The sequence below is a fragment of the Pipistrellus hanaki genome (assembly GCF_964339955.1).
Source record: "Pipistrellus hanaki genome assembly, chromosome: 2".
Lineage (NCBI taxonomy): Eukaryota > Metazoa > Chordata > Mammalia > Chiroptera > Vespertilionidae > Pipistrellus > Pipistrellus hanaki.
In genome coordinates this window covers 53,878,760-53,896,857 of record NC_140504.1, presented here as the reverse complement: position 1 = coordinate 53,896,857, position 18,098 = coordinate 53,878,760, and the positions used below count along the sequence as shown (strand labels likewise).

Below are 18,098 nucleotides of genomic sequence, written 5' to 3'. Positions count from 1 at the left end.
AAGGCACAGTGGGCAAGTAAAGGCATTTACTTTTTGGATGCAAGGAGCTCCTTCTCAGGCCCCCTGAAATTGCATCAATTATTTCACACTTAAGACTACAAGGACTTTTCTCTGAGCCCTAGGACTTTGGAGTCCCTTCAAACTTTCCCTTTTTTAGGGAAATGAATGGGCAATTCATTTTTTGAGATTGTTTTGCTCTCTTTCAGAAGTCATCAGAGCAGAAGGGGAAGAAAGTGAGCAGGCCAATGAAAGGTGAGTCTAGACCCTACAACATTGTTGAAAGAGGTCTGATTCCCAGAGGGTCTATAACTTGAATAGACTTATGTCTGAGGCATGCTAAGACCCCAACAAACATGAACTAATGGAGAGGGAAAGGAAAGCGAAACCAATAGGACCAGGAGGAAAATGTCCTAGATGTCAATGGATGGCAGGGAGTCCAATGCACAATGCTCAGTCATGGCCGAGTAAGCAATCAATACCAAAGGGGCCTGATGCGGGGAGCATGGGCTGCATTTTATTCACCACGGTAACCACAGTACTAGTGGCTTTCCTACATGTGTGGAATGAATACCTGAATAAATGAGGAATGATAATATGTTCCATTTAGCTTCTGTGTCTTTGAATCTGCTGAGCCTTCTGCTTGGAATATTCTTCTGCCTCTTCTTCATCTCACTCTTCAGATCTTGATTCAAACAGCACTTTCTTAAAAACCCATCCCAAACTAGATTATGTCAGCCCATTATAGTGTCATGTGGATACCTGTTCTTTTTCTTTATAAGGAAACATTATTTACTATTATTGAACTCTAAAAATTGAACTCATCTAGACTCTGTCGAATGCAGGATTCGTATTAGTTAAACTAATCATTGTGCTGCTAGCAACCAGCACAGTGCCTGGCATATAGTAGATGCTTAATAAGTATTTGTTGAAAACTTGAATGAGTACATGAAGGAATGCATGAAGATTCCTGGTGATCAGTCCTTTCACAACATAATATAATTGGATTGCCCATACCTCCGTCCCTCCTGAGGAACTTGATATTGTCAAGAATATCGACTCAAAAAAAAAAAAAAAAAAAAAAAGAATATCAAGACTCTGGCTGCATGTCTGTGGGCTCAAAGCAACCCTCGGGGAAGAGCCTGGTCACAGAGACACAGCTAGGACCCAAGGGCACATATTCCAGCCACTGTGAGTCTAGGGATCCTGGATGGTGAGCCAGAGTCCTGAGATCTTGCCTTCCCTGTCAGACTTAGTTCAGAAATGGTCCAGAGGAGCCTATAGAGGGAAGGTGGCAGGGACTCAGGCTAGGGCAGGGACAGGCCCAGACAAAAATATAGGGTAGCTACTGAGAAAAGTGTGGGTGACACTTCACATCTCTCTTCAATAGTTTTTTCTTCCTCGTTGTTATGGCAATGCCCCCTATATTTGGCCTTCTCATTGAAATCTAGAAAAGGAAATGGCTCCACTGTGAAATCTGACTAAATTCTTTTTTTTCTATTTCTCCAGAGTAGAAAACCTTGCACCTGAAATATCTAATGAAGCCCAGTGTGTTGTCAACATTTCAAATACAGACTCAGGTGACAAAAGTGCTGCACGTTTTTAATTAAAGAGTAATGTCCATCTGACTATTTTTTTTAATATGTGGGTTGTTCCTCTTTCTTTTTTCCCTTTTTAAATTAAATGTATTGGAATTACATTGGTTAATAAGATTATGTGGGTCTCAAGTGTACAAATTCTATGCTTTCCTTTACAAGTTTTTGGCTGACTTTTTTTTTTATATCTCTAAACCTTCCCAGTTTAGAAAATATTACCATTAATAATAGTGGAGGCTCTAGGCCTTCCTCTAAATGCCAGCTCTTCTCTTTATGCCAGGAGCAGATTTTATCTGCTTCTTTTCAGAGCACACGGATTGGATCCTAATGTGTCAGAGTTGGCCTCTTTTCTTAATTTTACAAACTGTGCTTTCTGTAGAACTCCCACTTCCTAGAATAGTGACTTTTATCTACTCTGAATTCTAAGGTAATGCCACAACTTATCTTGTATACTTATGTCTGAACACCTACCTCTTCAGTCTGAGAGGGAGCTATATATTTTATGTCTTTAGAGTGTTAATATTAACATTTTGAAATATAAAAAAATGTACTCTACTAATGTAGTAGTTACGATGCCTTGAGAAATGTCCACCCTTTGCCAAGGAGTTGTTGTTCTTCTCTGAGGATCAGTAAGGAAAGCAGACAAACTCAAAATTTGGGAGACTAAGTGAGTCGGAGATGGCAGCACCGTGGATCCTGGAGTCATTTCTAAATGGGCTGTTGCTAACACCAAGGAAGACCTATGTGCCCTACAAGCTATTGATAAGCCTTAGGAGAGAACGCTGGATAAAGCAGGACAGTGCCGTGCTTCGTGAACCCTACTTCTCTTCTAGAAAAAACTGACTGAGATTGTGGCCTAGGCAACCGTGCAAAGCCAACAGAGAGATCACAATACTCAAAAGAGAGGGGCGGGGGGGAAAGAAGATCTTGACCAACAGAGATGCACATGAATGTTCATCTGTCCAGTCCTTCAACAAGCCTTGGGAACAAGCAACAGATGAAGAGTTTGTCCAAATGGACTTAAGACAGACAGTAGTTTTCTGGGTGGTCAGTGGAGGGTTTTGATGATACCATGTGGTTGTGATGTTTTACCTGGCTGAAAGCAGAGCTTGGGGTAGAGAGCTATCATCTTGATCATAGGGTAAATGGAAGGAGACTTGAAACGTTTCCAACTAATGGCGGAGAGACAAAGAGCTGGAATAAAATTAGTTTGACCAGCATGCAAATCATCCGGAAGTTGACTTAGCCCACAGATGTCCTAAGAACATATTGGCTAGCCCAGAGCAGTGCTGGTGAACTTGTGTCTGGGGACTATGAGCATCATTTTCAACAATAAGTAAACTGGGTGCAAGAGAAAAATATACCAACCCAGTAGGAATAAGTTGAGAGAACCTGGCTCTAAAGCAACATCAGTAGGGGATGGAGCAGCTTCAGTTCGAACCTGAAGAGGACTATAGGAGGCCCACGCTATAGAAATGGTTCTGTAGACCCTAGAGGGTTATAGACAGCTATGCTAGCCATGCTTGTCCTTATGAAATTGTCATTTGTGTGCTCTACCCTGCTCCTGCCTTCTTTAGACTCTAAGCATCTTGTTTAGAGTTTTGTACAGAGCAGCTCTCAATAAATTTTCATTAAACTGATGTAAAAATTTATGTTTGGCTTCGGAGTATTACTCAACCCTTGTAGTCTGATGCTCTGCCCTATACTTCCTTCCTCTTGACGTCTCTGTGGTAGCCCCATTCTCCAATCACCCTAGCTAGAAGCCTCTGACTCACCCCAAACCTTCTCCTCTTCCCTTTCCCCTAACCATTGTATGAGAAAGAGGCACGAATATAATTCTATATGTTAATCTCAGTAATAAGACATAAAAGATTAGTTAAGACAGGTTGTTTCTGAAGGCAACTGGAAAATTCAGAGTGAAAAAATGGGTACTTGCTTTTCAGTTTATAAACTTTCATACTGTGTAATTTTAAAATTATGTGCTTATATATACACTAACAAAGGCTAATGTAAAAGCATTTCTAAAAAATACACTATTATAAAATAAATTCATATAACTGTACTCTATGTTTGAAAGTTGCTAAGAGAGTAAATCTGAAAAATTCTCATCAGAAGAAAAAATCATTTGTAACCATGTATGGTGATAGATGTTAATTAAATTTATAGTGGTAACCATTTCACAGTATGTAAATATATCAAGTCATTATGTTGTAAACCTAAAACTAATACATTATATGTCAATTATATCTCAATTAAAAATAAATAAATAAATGTAGGGAAATTCTGAGGAAAAACTATCTAGGCTCTGTGAGAGCAGGGATGTGATCTAACTTCTTCACCAACAAATCCCAGGAAACTAATATAGAATCTCAAAACTATTTGTTTAACTATTAAATGGAACATTAAGTATTAATGCTTCATTCAATATTAATATCTGGTAAAAAACAAAACAAAACAAACAAAAAAAACCCATCCCTCCTTTGTATACTAACTTCTTTAGACCTTCTGTGTTCCAAGTCTGGGGAAAAGAAAGCCAAGAAAGGTTAAAAGAGTCTCACCTTGTAACAGAGACTCCTCTAAGCCTTTAAATGTATTATCCCACTTGTTCCTCATAATGACCCTGTGATTTCATTATTGGGATACGATGCCCATTTTGCTGATAAGGAAACTTAGGCACAGAGTGGTCAAAGCAATTTATCCAAGGTCTCCAACTTAGTAAGTGGCGGAGCTGGGGAAACTTTTTAAAAGCATAACATCCCCACCCCCACGTCCCTTTATTTCCCAGCCCCGTGTTTTCTGGCTGGGAAAGAGACAGCAGGTGAGTGCTCACACGTCACATCTTTCGTTACACTAACTGAGTCACCCAAGATGGTGCTGCAAAGAACCCACCACTGATTTTTCCAGAAACCATTCATCATCATCTCATAAGGCATATGATGTGGGCAGTGAAAATGAGTTTTTGGTCAGGGGGGAAGTGAAATACACTCCTGCCACTTATTCTTTTGCAATTCACCCTCCTCCCTCCACCATTCTGAAGCCAGTTTCATCCACTCAGTGCCTTCACGTGTTAACCCACGCTAGAAAGCACAGAGTCATCTCTGACTACTGTCCTGCGACCTTTCCCTCAACACCCACTGCCCACCTCTACTGTATTTGGTCATAACCAGGTCAGGCAAGGTCCCTCCAGCTTCAGCACCCACTCCTTCTTTCCTCAGCCAGGCTCTTATTTCTAAGAAGTGACAATCAAAACCAAACTGACCCCAGTCTACTCTCTCTTTTATCCTGGATTTTGTTCAAAACAACAAAAGGCACAAGGCGGGGGGGAGGGGGGGGGGCGCGCGGCAAGGGGAGAGTAAGAGATCAACCAAAGGACTTGTATGCATGCATATAAGTATAACCAATGGACACAGACACTAGTGGGGTGAGGGCATGTGCTGGGGGTTGGGCGTGGACAGGGAGAGGTCAATGGGGAAAAAGGAGACATACGTAATACTATTGTAATACTATTGTAATACTTTAAATAATAAAATAAAAAATTTAGAAAGGGAACAAGGAGATAAATATCTCTCACATTCTTTTTTTTTCTTTCTTTTTCTTTTTTTAAAAAATATATTTTATTAATTTTTTACAGAGAGGAAGAGAGAGGGATAGAGAGTTAGAAACATCGATGAGAGAGAATCATCGATCAGCTGCCTCTTGCATATCCCCTACTGGGGATGTGCCCGCAACCAAGGTACATGCCCTTGACCGGAATCGAACCTGGGACCTTCCGGTCCGCAGGCCGACGCTCTACCACCAAGCCAAACCGGTGTCGGCACATTCTTTTTTTTTTTTCTAACCACACAGAAGCAAGTTTAATCTCCAGCTTCTTATGCATCCTTCCATAGATACACCATATATATATGGTGTGTGTGTGTGAGTCTATGAGTATATATAGTGCATATATACATAAATATACACACATATGTGTGCATATATTTATTTTATCTATATGTGTTCCACATGTTTCATATATATAGTTCAGTCAGATTTGGTTTTATTCTACACCTAAGCAGCCAACATAAACATAAGGCTCTTGTTAAGAATATTACAAACATACTTCTTTATTGTATCTGTTTGCAGTCTCATCCATATACCAGCATTCTTATGGAACTTATAATAAAAGTGAGGTTCCATTGGCTTTCATCATCACCACCAGTGTACTCCAGGAGGGAAAATACAAGCATATACAAAGTCCTGCACTGTCCTTAGACACAAAATTTTGAACATGCTCCAATCATAACAAATTATACACTAGGTCTGGTGGATAAGTCATTCTAAACTGGATTTCCTATTTCCTGCATTTCATATATTTGTCTTTCTTGACTTACTTCCTCACTTCAGTTGTACATATCCACCAGTAGCTTTTTGAAAAAGGATATGTGAGAAGTAAATTTAATGAGATTTTGTGTATCTGAAAATATCTTTATCCTTCTCTCCTACTTAACTGATCATTTGTAACAAACAAGTGTAACATAAAGATTAGAGTGCCCAGGACTTTTTAAGTGTTTTTATTATGAAAAGATGTATTTTTAAAATATATACAAACTTATTTCAGATATAGAATTTGGAGTAAGAAATTCCTTTTTTAAAAAAATATATATGTTTTATTGATTTTTACAGAGAGGAAGGGAGAGAGATAGAAAGTTAGAAACATCAGTGAGAGAGAAACTAGCAATGAGGTACTTTCTATCTGAAAACAAACATCCTTTATTTTAGGGAAATTTCCTGAATTGTTTCATTGATTTTTCCCTCTCTATTTCTCTAATCTGTCATTCTAGGATATTGGATTTCAGTGTTGGCTCTTCCAGGTTGATCTTCCTATTTTCTTATCTTTCTGTCCTCTTCCATCTTTTTGTCTTTTGCTCTGTTTCTTAAAGATTTCCATAATTTTATCTTCCAAACTTTCTGTTGTATTTTAAATTTTTCTGCTATCAAATATTCATTTCCAATAGCTCCTTTTTGTTCTCTGAATATTTCTTTCTCTAAGGAGCCTATTCTTAATTGTTTCTGTATAATTTTTTAACTTTCTGAAGATGTTGGTAGGTTTTTAAGTGTTATTTTTCCTGTCTCTGTATCCTCCAAGTTTTTCCTTCCTATTTGGTTGCCTTGGTCTATAGAAACTATATTGGAGGCTTCTTGTGATAATAAGGCTTAATAAAACATACATACCTCATTAGATGTCTGATTATCTTTGATTGTCTATTCATGAGTAAAAGTGAGAAACTAGAAATTTGTTTGGAGGATCTGAGTCTATGGATTGGCTTATTAACTTCAGCTTTATTATAAAAGAATCTGGTGAGCCTTTTTTAGGAAACGATCTCTAAAAGGCCTTTTTTCTTGGGCTGGTAGCTTTGCAGTATTTTGCCTGGAAGGTAGAAGTCTGGCTGTCAGCATTTTGGGAACCAAATGAGAGAAGAGAAGATGTTTGTGTTTGTATGTGTTCCTCCTCATCCTGGCACCAATCATACTATTTCCTATTCGTATACACACAAGAACAATAATCTACACTAAAAAAAGAGAAAGATGCAAATTGACCGTACCTTCGCAACACTCACCAGCCAAACAGGAGTATACAAATTAACCCAACACAGATGACAGGTTAATTTTCGTACACAGGTGCCAAGCCGCTGGGGGCGGGATGCTTGTGACATTGCCATGGCAACAATGCAGGCATTTGGCACCGCCCCAGCCGCTCCAGGCCTGTAGGCATCTTGGGAGGGTGGAAAGGCAGCTTCAGGCCGGAGCAAAGGTGGTGCCTGCAGCCAGGGGAAGGAAGGCCCTTTCTTTGTGCATCGGGCCTCTAGTGTATTTTTATAAACAAGTGTAACATAAAGGTTAGAGTGCCCAGTACTTTTTCTGAAAAGATGCCTTTTTAAAATATACACAAACTTATTTCAGAAAGTATGTCTCTTGCCTGACAGTGGTACCAGCTCAGTGCTACTCATAGCATGTGGCAAAGTGGCTTCTTCCCAAAATCTAATTGTATATCATTGTTCTGAGATTAAAGGCTGTGAACTCATGGGTTTGCTAAATATATAGAGTGCAGAGTAAAAGATCGCTAATTGTCCCAACAGTCTATGAGAAATGGAAGAAATGTAGAAAGCATCCATTTTTGTGTGTGTGTGTGTGGCAAATGAGAGCAAAGAGAAGACTCGCCAAACACCAAAGAGAGCCATGACCAGAACTTAGGCTCCCAATCTTCAGACCAAGGTGCTTTCCACCTTACTGAGCCCCTCTGTTCTTCCCGTTCCCTGGAAGAGCTGGGAAGTGGGTGTCATCACAGTGTAATGCAGCCAGAGCATGGACTTTGGGTCAGATAGACCTGACACTGTTATAGTCGGCCTGTGATCTTAGGAAAACTTCTTAATCTCCTTGATTCTCAGTTTCCTTATGTATATTTAGGCTTCTTAAAACATACCTACCTCATGAGATCAAAGACAACTCAGAAGATATGAGGATCAACCAAATAAAAGAGAAGAGGAGAGGAGAGCAGAGGAGAAGAACACCAACAAACCTGTAATTAAAGTGGATTTGGGGGGCGATGAAGAAGCATTGGTAGAGGAAGAATTGGAACAGGAAGCTATCATGGAGTAATAGGGGTGGGTGTGAATTTACATATGACTCTCAGCTCAGAAGTCCCTGCACTCTCTGATGAAAGCCACAAATGCTCCTACAATCGTTGCTACATCAGCATCACATGAAGAATCCTTCCAGCATCTCAGCCCCGGGGACTTTTCCATCTTTACTGTCTGAGGCCAAAGCCACCTTTCTAAGGCCTTCCTTATTCTCCCCTTTGTAAGATTATTTCCAGACATTCCAAAAACATCTATTTCTCTGTTGATATTTCACAAGAGCTCTGTTCTTGCTAACTAGAACATAAAATTCTAAGCAGTCAGGTTGAGATCAAAAGTGGGGGTCAGGGATCCCTAGACAAGATTTTGAAAGACATCCATTTTAGAGGGCACTCGTACAGAAGATAGCTTGTTGGGGGAGAGGAGTGTGAATATCAGAGGCAGGAGAATCAGTTAGGAAGCTGGCACAAGCATGGCATTTCTAAGAAGCTGAACTAGGCAAAGCCTCCTGACATTTCCAGAGTGGATCCTGGTGCCTGGGCTCATTTTACCAGGGGCATGGCCAAGTACACGCCACTACAGAAGCAGATCCAAATGGAAACTCAAGGGAGTTGCTCTACAAGAGAAGGACCACACGAATTCTCTATACTCAATCAGGACATGAGGAAAGAAATCCTAAAATATGATGTTGGAAAGGCTATATGATCTGTTATAGCTAGAAGACTAAAGATAGTATTATACATCAATCTTTGATTTAGTCACTACAGTGAAAGGTTCTTTTCCAAATCACACACCCAGCATGAGTTAGGGCAGAGGTTAATTTCAAATATGAGAGAGAAGAGACACAGAGCGGCCGAAACAGGTTTGGCTCAATGGATAGAGCGTCGGCCTGCGGACTGATGGGTCCCAGGTTCGATTCCAGTCAAGGGCATGTACCTTGGTTGTGAGCACATCCCCACTAGGGGGTGGGCAAGAGGCAGCTGATTGATGATTCTCTCTCAACAATGTTTCTAACTCTCTATCCTTCTTGCTTCCTCTCTGTAAAAAATCAATCATATATATATATATATATATATATATATATATATATATATATATATATATTAAAGAGACACAGAGCGGAAAGCAGGGTCTATTTGCTTCCTGATCCCTGACTAAAAAATAATTAAATTTCCTTCTCAAATTCACATTTGCAACCCAAAGCATATATGTGAAGTTTAAAATATGCCAGGGTATGGTTACCTTGCTGACTGGTAGCACAAACTACCAGTTATATGCTGTTTCCACCAGTCTACCCGCCACTTTTTCACTGTACACATCAAGCATTCGCCCTCAGGCTTCCGACCTCACAACCTCTGCAAGAACAAGTGAGCCGTGTCCACTTGATGGGAAAACACCGTCTATTTCATTTTTAAAAAGCTGATCCAAACAATCAAACCAGTCCTCTTCTTTTTTAAGGACTTACTAATATTTTCTCTAGTTTTAAATTTATTTATTGAACTCTTTTAGTGTGTCAGAGTTTGAGACTCTATCAATTTTTAAAGAAAGAAAAGGATTGCTTTTTTAACATTAAAAATAAATTTGTTCCTGTGTCCAAACCAGCCATGCATATTATTAGCATCTATGAGTATTCTCAGAAGTAGTCTTGGATGAAAAAAAAAAAAAAAGTACTGTAGCAAGACTAAAAGAAACAAGATGGCAGGTCAATGAGAATTTTAAAAACTTTCATTGTCTCAAAGTAATTGCTTATATCCAGTACTTAGTAGCAATGGTTTGTTTATACCAGAAAATATTGGTGAAATATGAAGAAAATCTTACATTAAGGTATTAAGCAGTGGAAGTGATTTTTAAATCTTCCCAAACCTATTTAAAGAAGAGATATTGCATCATCATCATCTTTACCTCTATTTTTTGAGCCCACCATGTGCCAGGAACTATATTAAACAGTATGCATGTATTATCTTGGGAAGAAGAGAAAAGGCTGCATCATCTTGTAGAAAGTTTAATAACTTTTTCTGAGAAGCAGAAGGAGAACCAAAAAGAAAGCATACTGAAGTAAGATAGTATGAGAACATAAAGAAGATAAAAGAATTATGAGAGCAATAGATTAGTGAGCAACCATTTTGTTGTATTGGAGCAGGATGGTGCAATGTAAACCCAAATTGTCCTTTACTAAGGCTCTGGTATAAGTGATCATGAGGAAAGAACTGATGGGGAAAACTGACGGGATTTGGAAATAATTTATCCTAAAGAAAGAGAGAACCCAGGCAGAGATGTTTGATTCAGAAATCATGGAACTATTGTCAAATGGAGTAAGTAGAATTTGAGGAAACCAGAATATCTGTCACTCAGCTTATTGTCTAATTCACATTTAACCCAAAGATGGAGCCAGTCCTAAGAAAGCAGATCCAAGAGATGAATCATGGTGAGGTCAGGCAGGCCCCTCCAGCCACCCCTGAAACAAATCTACTCCTGGGCTCTTCAGTTATGTGAGCCAATAAGTCGTTTTTCTCTCTCTCTCTCTCTCCTCTCCTCACACCCCTTTTTACTCCTTGAGTTGATTTTATTCCTTAAGTCAGACTTTCTGTTCTAGACAACAAAATGTTCCTAATTGATACATTACAGAATGGAAAAGCCTTGGCTTGTCTGAGAATACAGAGAAGATAAAAGAGTTATAGAGCAGTAGATTAGTGACCAACCATTTTGTTGAATTGGGGCAGGATGGTGCAAATCAGTATTTTCAGGCCACTCTCTCTCTTCAACTTTTTTTTTGGCTCAGATTTCTTGCCTGCTGATATCCTCTCCTGTTATAGGCAAGTTCCTTCAATGCAGCCGGGAAAGGTGGCCACGAGCAGCTCCAGCTTATGTTGTCCAGAGTATCTTCTCTGTTGGATCCAGCAGAATATCCTTGAGAGGATGCTGATTGGGCTTGTTTAGGTCACAAGTGTATCCCAGAAGCTATGACTGTGACTAAGGATTTTGGCCCTTGTTCTCTCTTGTTTCCTCCCCCAAATACTAAGGGAACAGAATCAATCCAAACTTAAACACATGGACTGGAGGAAAGGTGGTGTAATGATTGTTGTTGGTGGCCCACCCAGGACACCTTCACCTGGCCAATGCACCTCTTCCCCAGGTGCTGTGAATGTTGACTGATAACCCACAGCCGCCTTCTCTCTGAGACTTGCCCTTACTCATATGGGAACCTCCTCCCCTAATCCTATCTTCATTTAAAACTTGGTTTTATCATCGATGGACAATTAAGTTGTTTCCTTGTCTTAGCAATTATACATAACACTGCAGTAAACGTGAGGGTGCATATGTTTTCAAATTAGTGTTTTAGTCCTCTTTGTGTAGATATTCAGAAGTGGAATTGCTGGATCATGTGATGGCTCTATTGTTAATTCTTTGAGAAATCCCTGTACTGTTTTCCATATTGGCTATACCAAACTGCATTTCCGCCAACAGTGCATAAGGGTTCCCTTTTCTCCACTTTCTCACTGACACTTGTTATTTCTTGTCTTTTTATAATAGCCTTTCTACCTGGTGTGAGGTTTTTGCTTTTTTTGTTTATTTTAATTTTTTTATTTCAAGAAAAACAATTTAAAATATAACATTACATTCAATAAACATTAAATATTTCAAGAAATATTAATGACCTATTTTGTACCATTCCTTAGAGCAGTGTTTTTCAACCTTTTTTGGGCAAAGGCACACTTGTTTCATGAAAAAAATCACGAGGCACACCACCATTAGAAAATGTTAAAAAATTTAACTCTGTGCCTATATTGACTATATATAAAGTAATTCTCTTGAATAGGAATCAAATAAACACAAAGAAAGTATTTTATAATTACTTTATTATGAAATATTAAGTAAACAAAATAGTGAAAAATTATAAAATTCTTGTCTTATCTGCACCTACGGCACACCAGGCAACATCTCGCGGCACACTAGTATGCCGCAGAACAGCGGTTGAAAAACGCTGCCTTAGAGCACCCCTCTGGTTGCTAGATGGGGTGCTGCCTGATAAATGAATCACTTAATAAAGCCAATTAGATCTTTAAATTTATTTGATTAAATTTTGTTTTATAACAGATTTGGGGGCAGGGATGCCATCAAAGGAGATTTCCAGTGGCATCAGAGAAGAGACACATGGGCGTGGAATCCAGGAACCCTTTTGAATTCACTGTCTTTCTCATCATTTCTGGGGCTGTCTGTAAGTTCCTCTCAGTTTTGAGCTCCACTCTCTTTGCATTTAAGCTCCCGGTTTAATCGGCTTTCCCTTACTGGGTAGGTCAGCTTGAGCTGGTTCAGAGGTTCTCCCTAACCTTTCAGACCACAATTGCCAGGACTCAGTAACATCGCTTGGTTACTGACAATATTGGGGAGAACCCTAGCCCTTGATTCTGCTCCCAAATTCCATATTGGGAACGGTCAGTGTGGAATTCTCCATTTGTTTGGAATCAGTCCATAGTCCCATTCCTGTGATTTCCTGGTTCATTTCTTTCTCTAATCCATGGTTCCATGGGAATTGTCAGTGGTGTCCACAGAGCTTTTTCTTGGCCAGGACACAGTAATATCTCTTGGTTATTGCTGATATGTTTAGGTGCACAAATTTGTTTGTCCTTTTTTCTACAGATAAAGGTTAAGGGAAATGGCATCTTTTATATCCAAAAAATTTTTACAACTATAGTTCCAAAAACTGCAGATATTTAGCAAAATGGCAAAGGATTAACAATGGTTATTATAGGGAATATTCCAACTAGACAAAATTGCTCACTTAAGAACTGCATTTGAGAGCAAAGAATGCCAGTTAAACAAAAAGAAATGGTATGGCTACTTTAATTGATATGCAGAACCTTAATAATAATAAAAAAAGCCTTCTTACTCCAAAGTGCTTTCATTGAAAGATTCATTGCAAAATGCTAATAATAAAAAATTAAAGATATGAAAGGTATCTAAAACAACATTTTAGGCCTTCTCGTTATACCCTTTCCGGTATCAAAACACTGGCCCAGAAATTGATGTCTTAATTGTAATCAACTGGCACACTGGAGAAGAAACTGTCCTCAAGATCCTTTGCAAATTCTCCAATGCCTTCCCACCTACCTTCAAAGGAGGGCCACACAGAAGCCCCTCCTAAAATTGATGGGACTCTAAAAATGGGGGATTTTCTAGAAAACTGCTATGCTATTCTCTTAAACAGACATCAGGAAACAGAAATATTTACTATTTGTCCTGGTTTAAACCTGATAAGATATTTGAAAGGAATTAATAAACTTTCATCACAAATTTGGTCATATTGGAAGCTGATATTCAGAACCTGGTAGGAATGTTTTTTAACACCTTCCCCCCTATGTTAAAACTAGGAAAGAACCATTCCAACAATAAGTGGATGTGTGGGTTATTGCTTTGATATTATTCAAGCTGCAATCCAGTTCTTAGGGAACTGGGAACACTATCTTTGTCTTGCAAATCTCTGTAAGGTCAGAAATGTGGTTCTAGTGGTTCAAAGTTGATCTGCTAAAAATGACCCCTCATTGCCAGACTTTTGCCATCCTGGTGTTCTTATAACATGGTAACAGTGTGCTCCAAAAGTAGATGTTAAACAATGTTTGTAAATTACATGAACAGTTAGGGATATGGGATATAACCATCTGCTGATCCCTTGTTGTCTATGCTAGTATGACCAGCTCCTGTAAGTCTTTAATGTCTTATAACACAAGTCTATTGTCAACAGGTTAAAGAAGCCTTACCAGATCCCAATTCAAAGATTCCTGTTCGTTACAGTCTAGAGCGTGGTGCTCGTATTCCGGAAGCATCATGAGAGGAAGACAGCCCACGAGCCCCATTAGAAAGTACCTTTGCAAGTGCTCCTGCTATTATACAAAACTGAGCTGTGGATGTGCATCAGGCTCTACCTGACATCCGGTCCTGTACAGACACTGGAGACCTCCAAACCAAATTGATTAAGACGGGAATGAGCTGACATCAATTAGAGTGCTTCTGTTCAATCAAAGGATCAAGACTTCCCACTTCTCCCAGCTGGGTGTAGGTCAGAGGTTGAGTGTGGACCCAGGAACCAAGAGGTCACCAGTTTGATTCCCGGTCAGGGCATATGCCCAGGTTGTGGGCTTGATCCCTATTGGGGGGTGTGCAGCAGGCAGCCAATCAATGATTCTCTCTCATTGTTGATGTTTCTATCGCTCTCTTGCTCTCCCTTCCTCTCTGAAATCAATAAAAATTATATTTAAACAAAAAAACAAAACATACAAAAAAAACATTAAAAATAAGAAGACTTCCCACTTCAATAAATTTGGAACATTTCCACCTTCTTTTACTTTCCTTTACTCTAGCATTGGCCTGGAAAGCTAACACCAACATGCATCTCACAGGCCATTACTAAGAGGATAACCTTTCAGATTGCTGGGTCATTATCAAAGATTCCAATTTATACATAATTAACAAGCTACGATTTTCCTCCACCCATTCGAGTCCTCAACAGCAGCACCCATTGTTACAAGGCATTTAGGATGACTCTTTGTTTCAGGCTAGGAGAGTCTCTTTTCATATGCATTAAAAATCTAACTGACCCCTGGTTTGAACAGGTATATGCAGCAATTCCTGAAAAATTAGTCTATTCACAGTTCCACCATAGCACACAGGCAGGCAGTGCCTCTTAGATTACCCTAACTTCACAAATGAACTGGGATTCCTCATTGGTCAACTTCTCTGAGTTTACATTGTTGAGTTAGAAAGTTCTTACCAGGAGGCTTCATTTTAAATTTTAAAAGGACCTTCAGCAGGTCCTTGCTTCCCTGGTTTAGGAATAAATACAAATGAAGCAGAAATCTGTATTAGCAATAGCTACCCCTCATCCCCCACCCAAGTCTTTACATTCTCTAGCCAAAGTTGTTCCTGATAATAGAATAAACTTCTATTATATTTTTGCTGAGCAAGGAGGTGTCTGCTGTGGCCAACACTACCTGCTGTACCTGGTTCAACTCTCCTCGGGAAGTTTAAATGCATGTTCCCAGCTGCTAATGATCTCCCTAGGACTGGAGTACCTGAGAGGGAAGAGAAAGTGACAGTCTTGAAAGTTGTGGGCCTGGGGTCATAGCTTGTGAGAGTTCCAACATTCAGCACAATGTCATGACCTAGAATTACCACACAAAGGATCAGCAAAAGCTGCAAGAACTAGAGAGTGGTTGCTGAGAGTGTCTCTAATGCCTTCATTGTTTGCCACATGTCTCAGGCTGAATTTGATCAAAAGGGTGTAATTGTTAAAAAAGAAAGAACATGCCCAAAATGGAGTCATTTGCCCCCATGACAGCAAACCAAGACCTAATTGCCAGAGCCTCTTCTAGGAATGTGAACTTCGAGCAGTTAATCAAAAATAACCTGATTAGCACTCGTAAGATAATTTTCATGAGACCCCCCTCAAATAAAAGATGACTTGGCCTGGAACAATCCTTTCTTTCATATTGCAAAAGCTCCATTGCACACACCCCTTTTCTGTCTATAAAAACTTCCCATTTTGTTCAACTCCTCAGAGCACCTTTCTATTTGCTGCCCAATTCACAAGTCATCTAATGAAGTCCATTGGGTCTTCAAATGTACTCACTTGAATTCTGCGGTTGTTCTTTTTTTTTTTTTTTTTTTTTTTTTAAACACATTCTTATACATATGTCCTAGTATACACGTACACCAGGGTTTGTTTATGGGGTCATGGGGTATGCTTAGCTTCTGTGTTACTAGAGAAAGTCAAACTATTTTCCAAAGGAGCTTGTTCCAAATTAAACACCCACCAACATGTATGACAATTTCCACTGAAAAGTGAATTTATCCCTGCAGTATATAGAAATGACACAGTTACCAGAGCACTCACTGTATTAGTTTCCTAAAGTTGCTGTAGCGAATTTTCACAAATTCGGTGCTATCTTGCAGTAAATACGATGAAAACGAAGAACAGGTGCCGTGGGACAGGATGGGCATTAGAGCTTCTCTGCGCCTGGCTCACCTCCAGGCCAGCTCTCACCATGCCTTGTTCTAATTGTCTGAACCCTGGGCTTGTTTTTTTATGCCTTGGCCACCAATTCATCCTTTGCCTGACAGCATTTCTCTCTGAACCATCATCCCTAACATAGATAAACTCCAGGTTAGACTCCATTTCCCTCACTTCTGGCCACCCTGCTGACTTAGCATGGGGATGAGTCATTCTTGCTCTGAGAAACAAAGTTCTGAGGAAAATGAGCCAACACACCGGTGACAGAAAAATAAAACTCCTAACGCAAGGGATTTGGAGCAGGTAGGGGTGGAAAAATCACTTCAGAATTATCAGATGAACCTGATCCAGATAAAATACTCCGTGCTCAGATGAACAAACAGATAGTGAAGTAAATAAAAGTACATTTGAGTACTGTTTGAAACAGTGGTGTGGAAATGCCTCCGATACCTTGAGAAAGGCCCCCTCAGTTACAACAGAAATCTTGTCACAAAACCAAACCTGAATGTATGGACTGGGACAAAATTAGAAAACAGAATATGCATCTAATTAATCCAAATTTTCCCTATCACCGTAGTCTGGAAAATAAGCCATCATATCCTCCAGGATCTTAGAAGTCCTAAAATGACAGGAAAGGACATCCTGGTGTCTTCCTCAAGCTCAGGGCCTTCCATTTACAATCAAATCTCTGCTCTACCAGCTGCATGATCATAGGGAGGTTTTTTCTAACCTTACTCTGCTTCTGTTTCTTCATGTGTATAATGTGTAATAATAATGGGCTCTCATCATTTTTTTAAAGCTAAATATGATAGGCATTGTATCTTTATAATATATTAGAGACCCCATTCATGAAATTCATGCATGGGATTGGGGGGTGGGGGTGGAGGGCCGGTTCCCTCAGCCCAGCCTGCACCCACTCCAATCCGGGACACTTTGGGGAATGTCTGACCACTGGTTTAGGCCCGATCCCTGATTCTACCAATTCTGAGGGATCAGACCTAAACTGACAGTCGGACACCACTCTCACAATCTGGGACCACTGGCTCCTAACCACTCACCTGCCAGCCTGCCTAATTGTCCCTAACTCCTCTGCCTGCCTGCCTGATCACCCCTAACTGCCCTTCCTTGCTGGCCTGATCTCACTCCCTACTGCCCCTTCCCCCCTGCCAACCTGATCTCACCCCCAACTGCCCTCTTCTGCCAGCCAATTTGGTTCTGATTGATCAGTTTCTATGCCAGTCAGCATCAAAAGTTCTGCCTCCTAGGCAGCCATTGGCCCCTTACATTCACCCAGATTTGGTTCTGATTGGTCAGTTTCTATGCCAGTCAGTGTCTCTGGGCCTATCAACCTGGCCTGATCAGAAAGGCAGGACTGATCAGCAGCCCCACTGGAGGCCTGGAGAGAAATGGAGGCACTGCTATTGGCCAGGATGGGAGAGAAAGAGAGGCAAGTTCTGATCAACGGCTGCCACAGAGGCTACATATCAGACCCTGCCTCTCTATCTGCAGGCCTCTCTCCAGGCCTAATCTGCAGCTCCCTAGGCAGTCAGTGCTAGGTCAGAGGCTGCATGTCTGAGATAAAGTGGAGGTGGTCTCTGCAGCTCTACAGAGGCTTTCAGAGGCCTACTGATCTCACCCAGAGGCATTCCAAGATGGCTGAACCTAGCTAAGCCTCAGCATGGAAAAGACTTCCTTCCTTTAGCTGATCCAAGTGCCTTGTTGGACTTATTTATCTTCCACCTTCCTAGGAGGACACAGTCACAAAAGCAAGAGAACAATTTGAATATTCTATTTTTTTAAAAAGTAGAATATAAAAAGCACTGAGTAATGCTTATGAACAGTCTTAGTCAAGCTTCGCTAAAAGGAAAACTCTGGCTGGCCAGGGAG

At 40.2% G+C, this 18,098-nt stretch overlaps 1 protein-coding gene across 8 annotated transcripts in view; it reads left to right on the top strand.

The window, feature by feature from the left end:
• The window catches only part of CD86 (CD86 molecule), a 75,901-nt gene extending 60,245 nt beyond the window's left edge, over window positions 1-15,656 (top strand). For 4 of the 8 annotated variants that reach the window (XM_084871705.1, XM_084871706.1, XM_084871702.1 and 1 more), the window contains exons 6-9: window positions 207-252; window positions 1,507-1,577; window positions 12,302-12,422; window positions 13,947-15,656. In XM_084871705.1, the coding sequence (XP_084727831.1) occupies window positions 207-252; window positions 1,507-1,577; window positions 12,302-12,387 (203 nt within the window). In that variant the 3' untranslated portion in view covers window positions 12,388-12,422; window positions 13,947-15,656. Of the gene's footprint in view, window positions 1-206; window positions 253-1,506; window positions 3,438-12,301; window positions 12,423-13,946 lie in introns of those variants that run through there. The other 4 variants (XM_084871704.1, XM_084871707.1, XM_084871703.1 and 1 more) reach the window with 4 other exon arrangements.
• The last annotated feature ends 2,442 nt before the right edge of the window (window positions 15,657-18,098 follow it).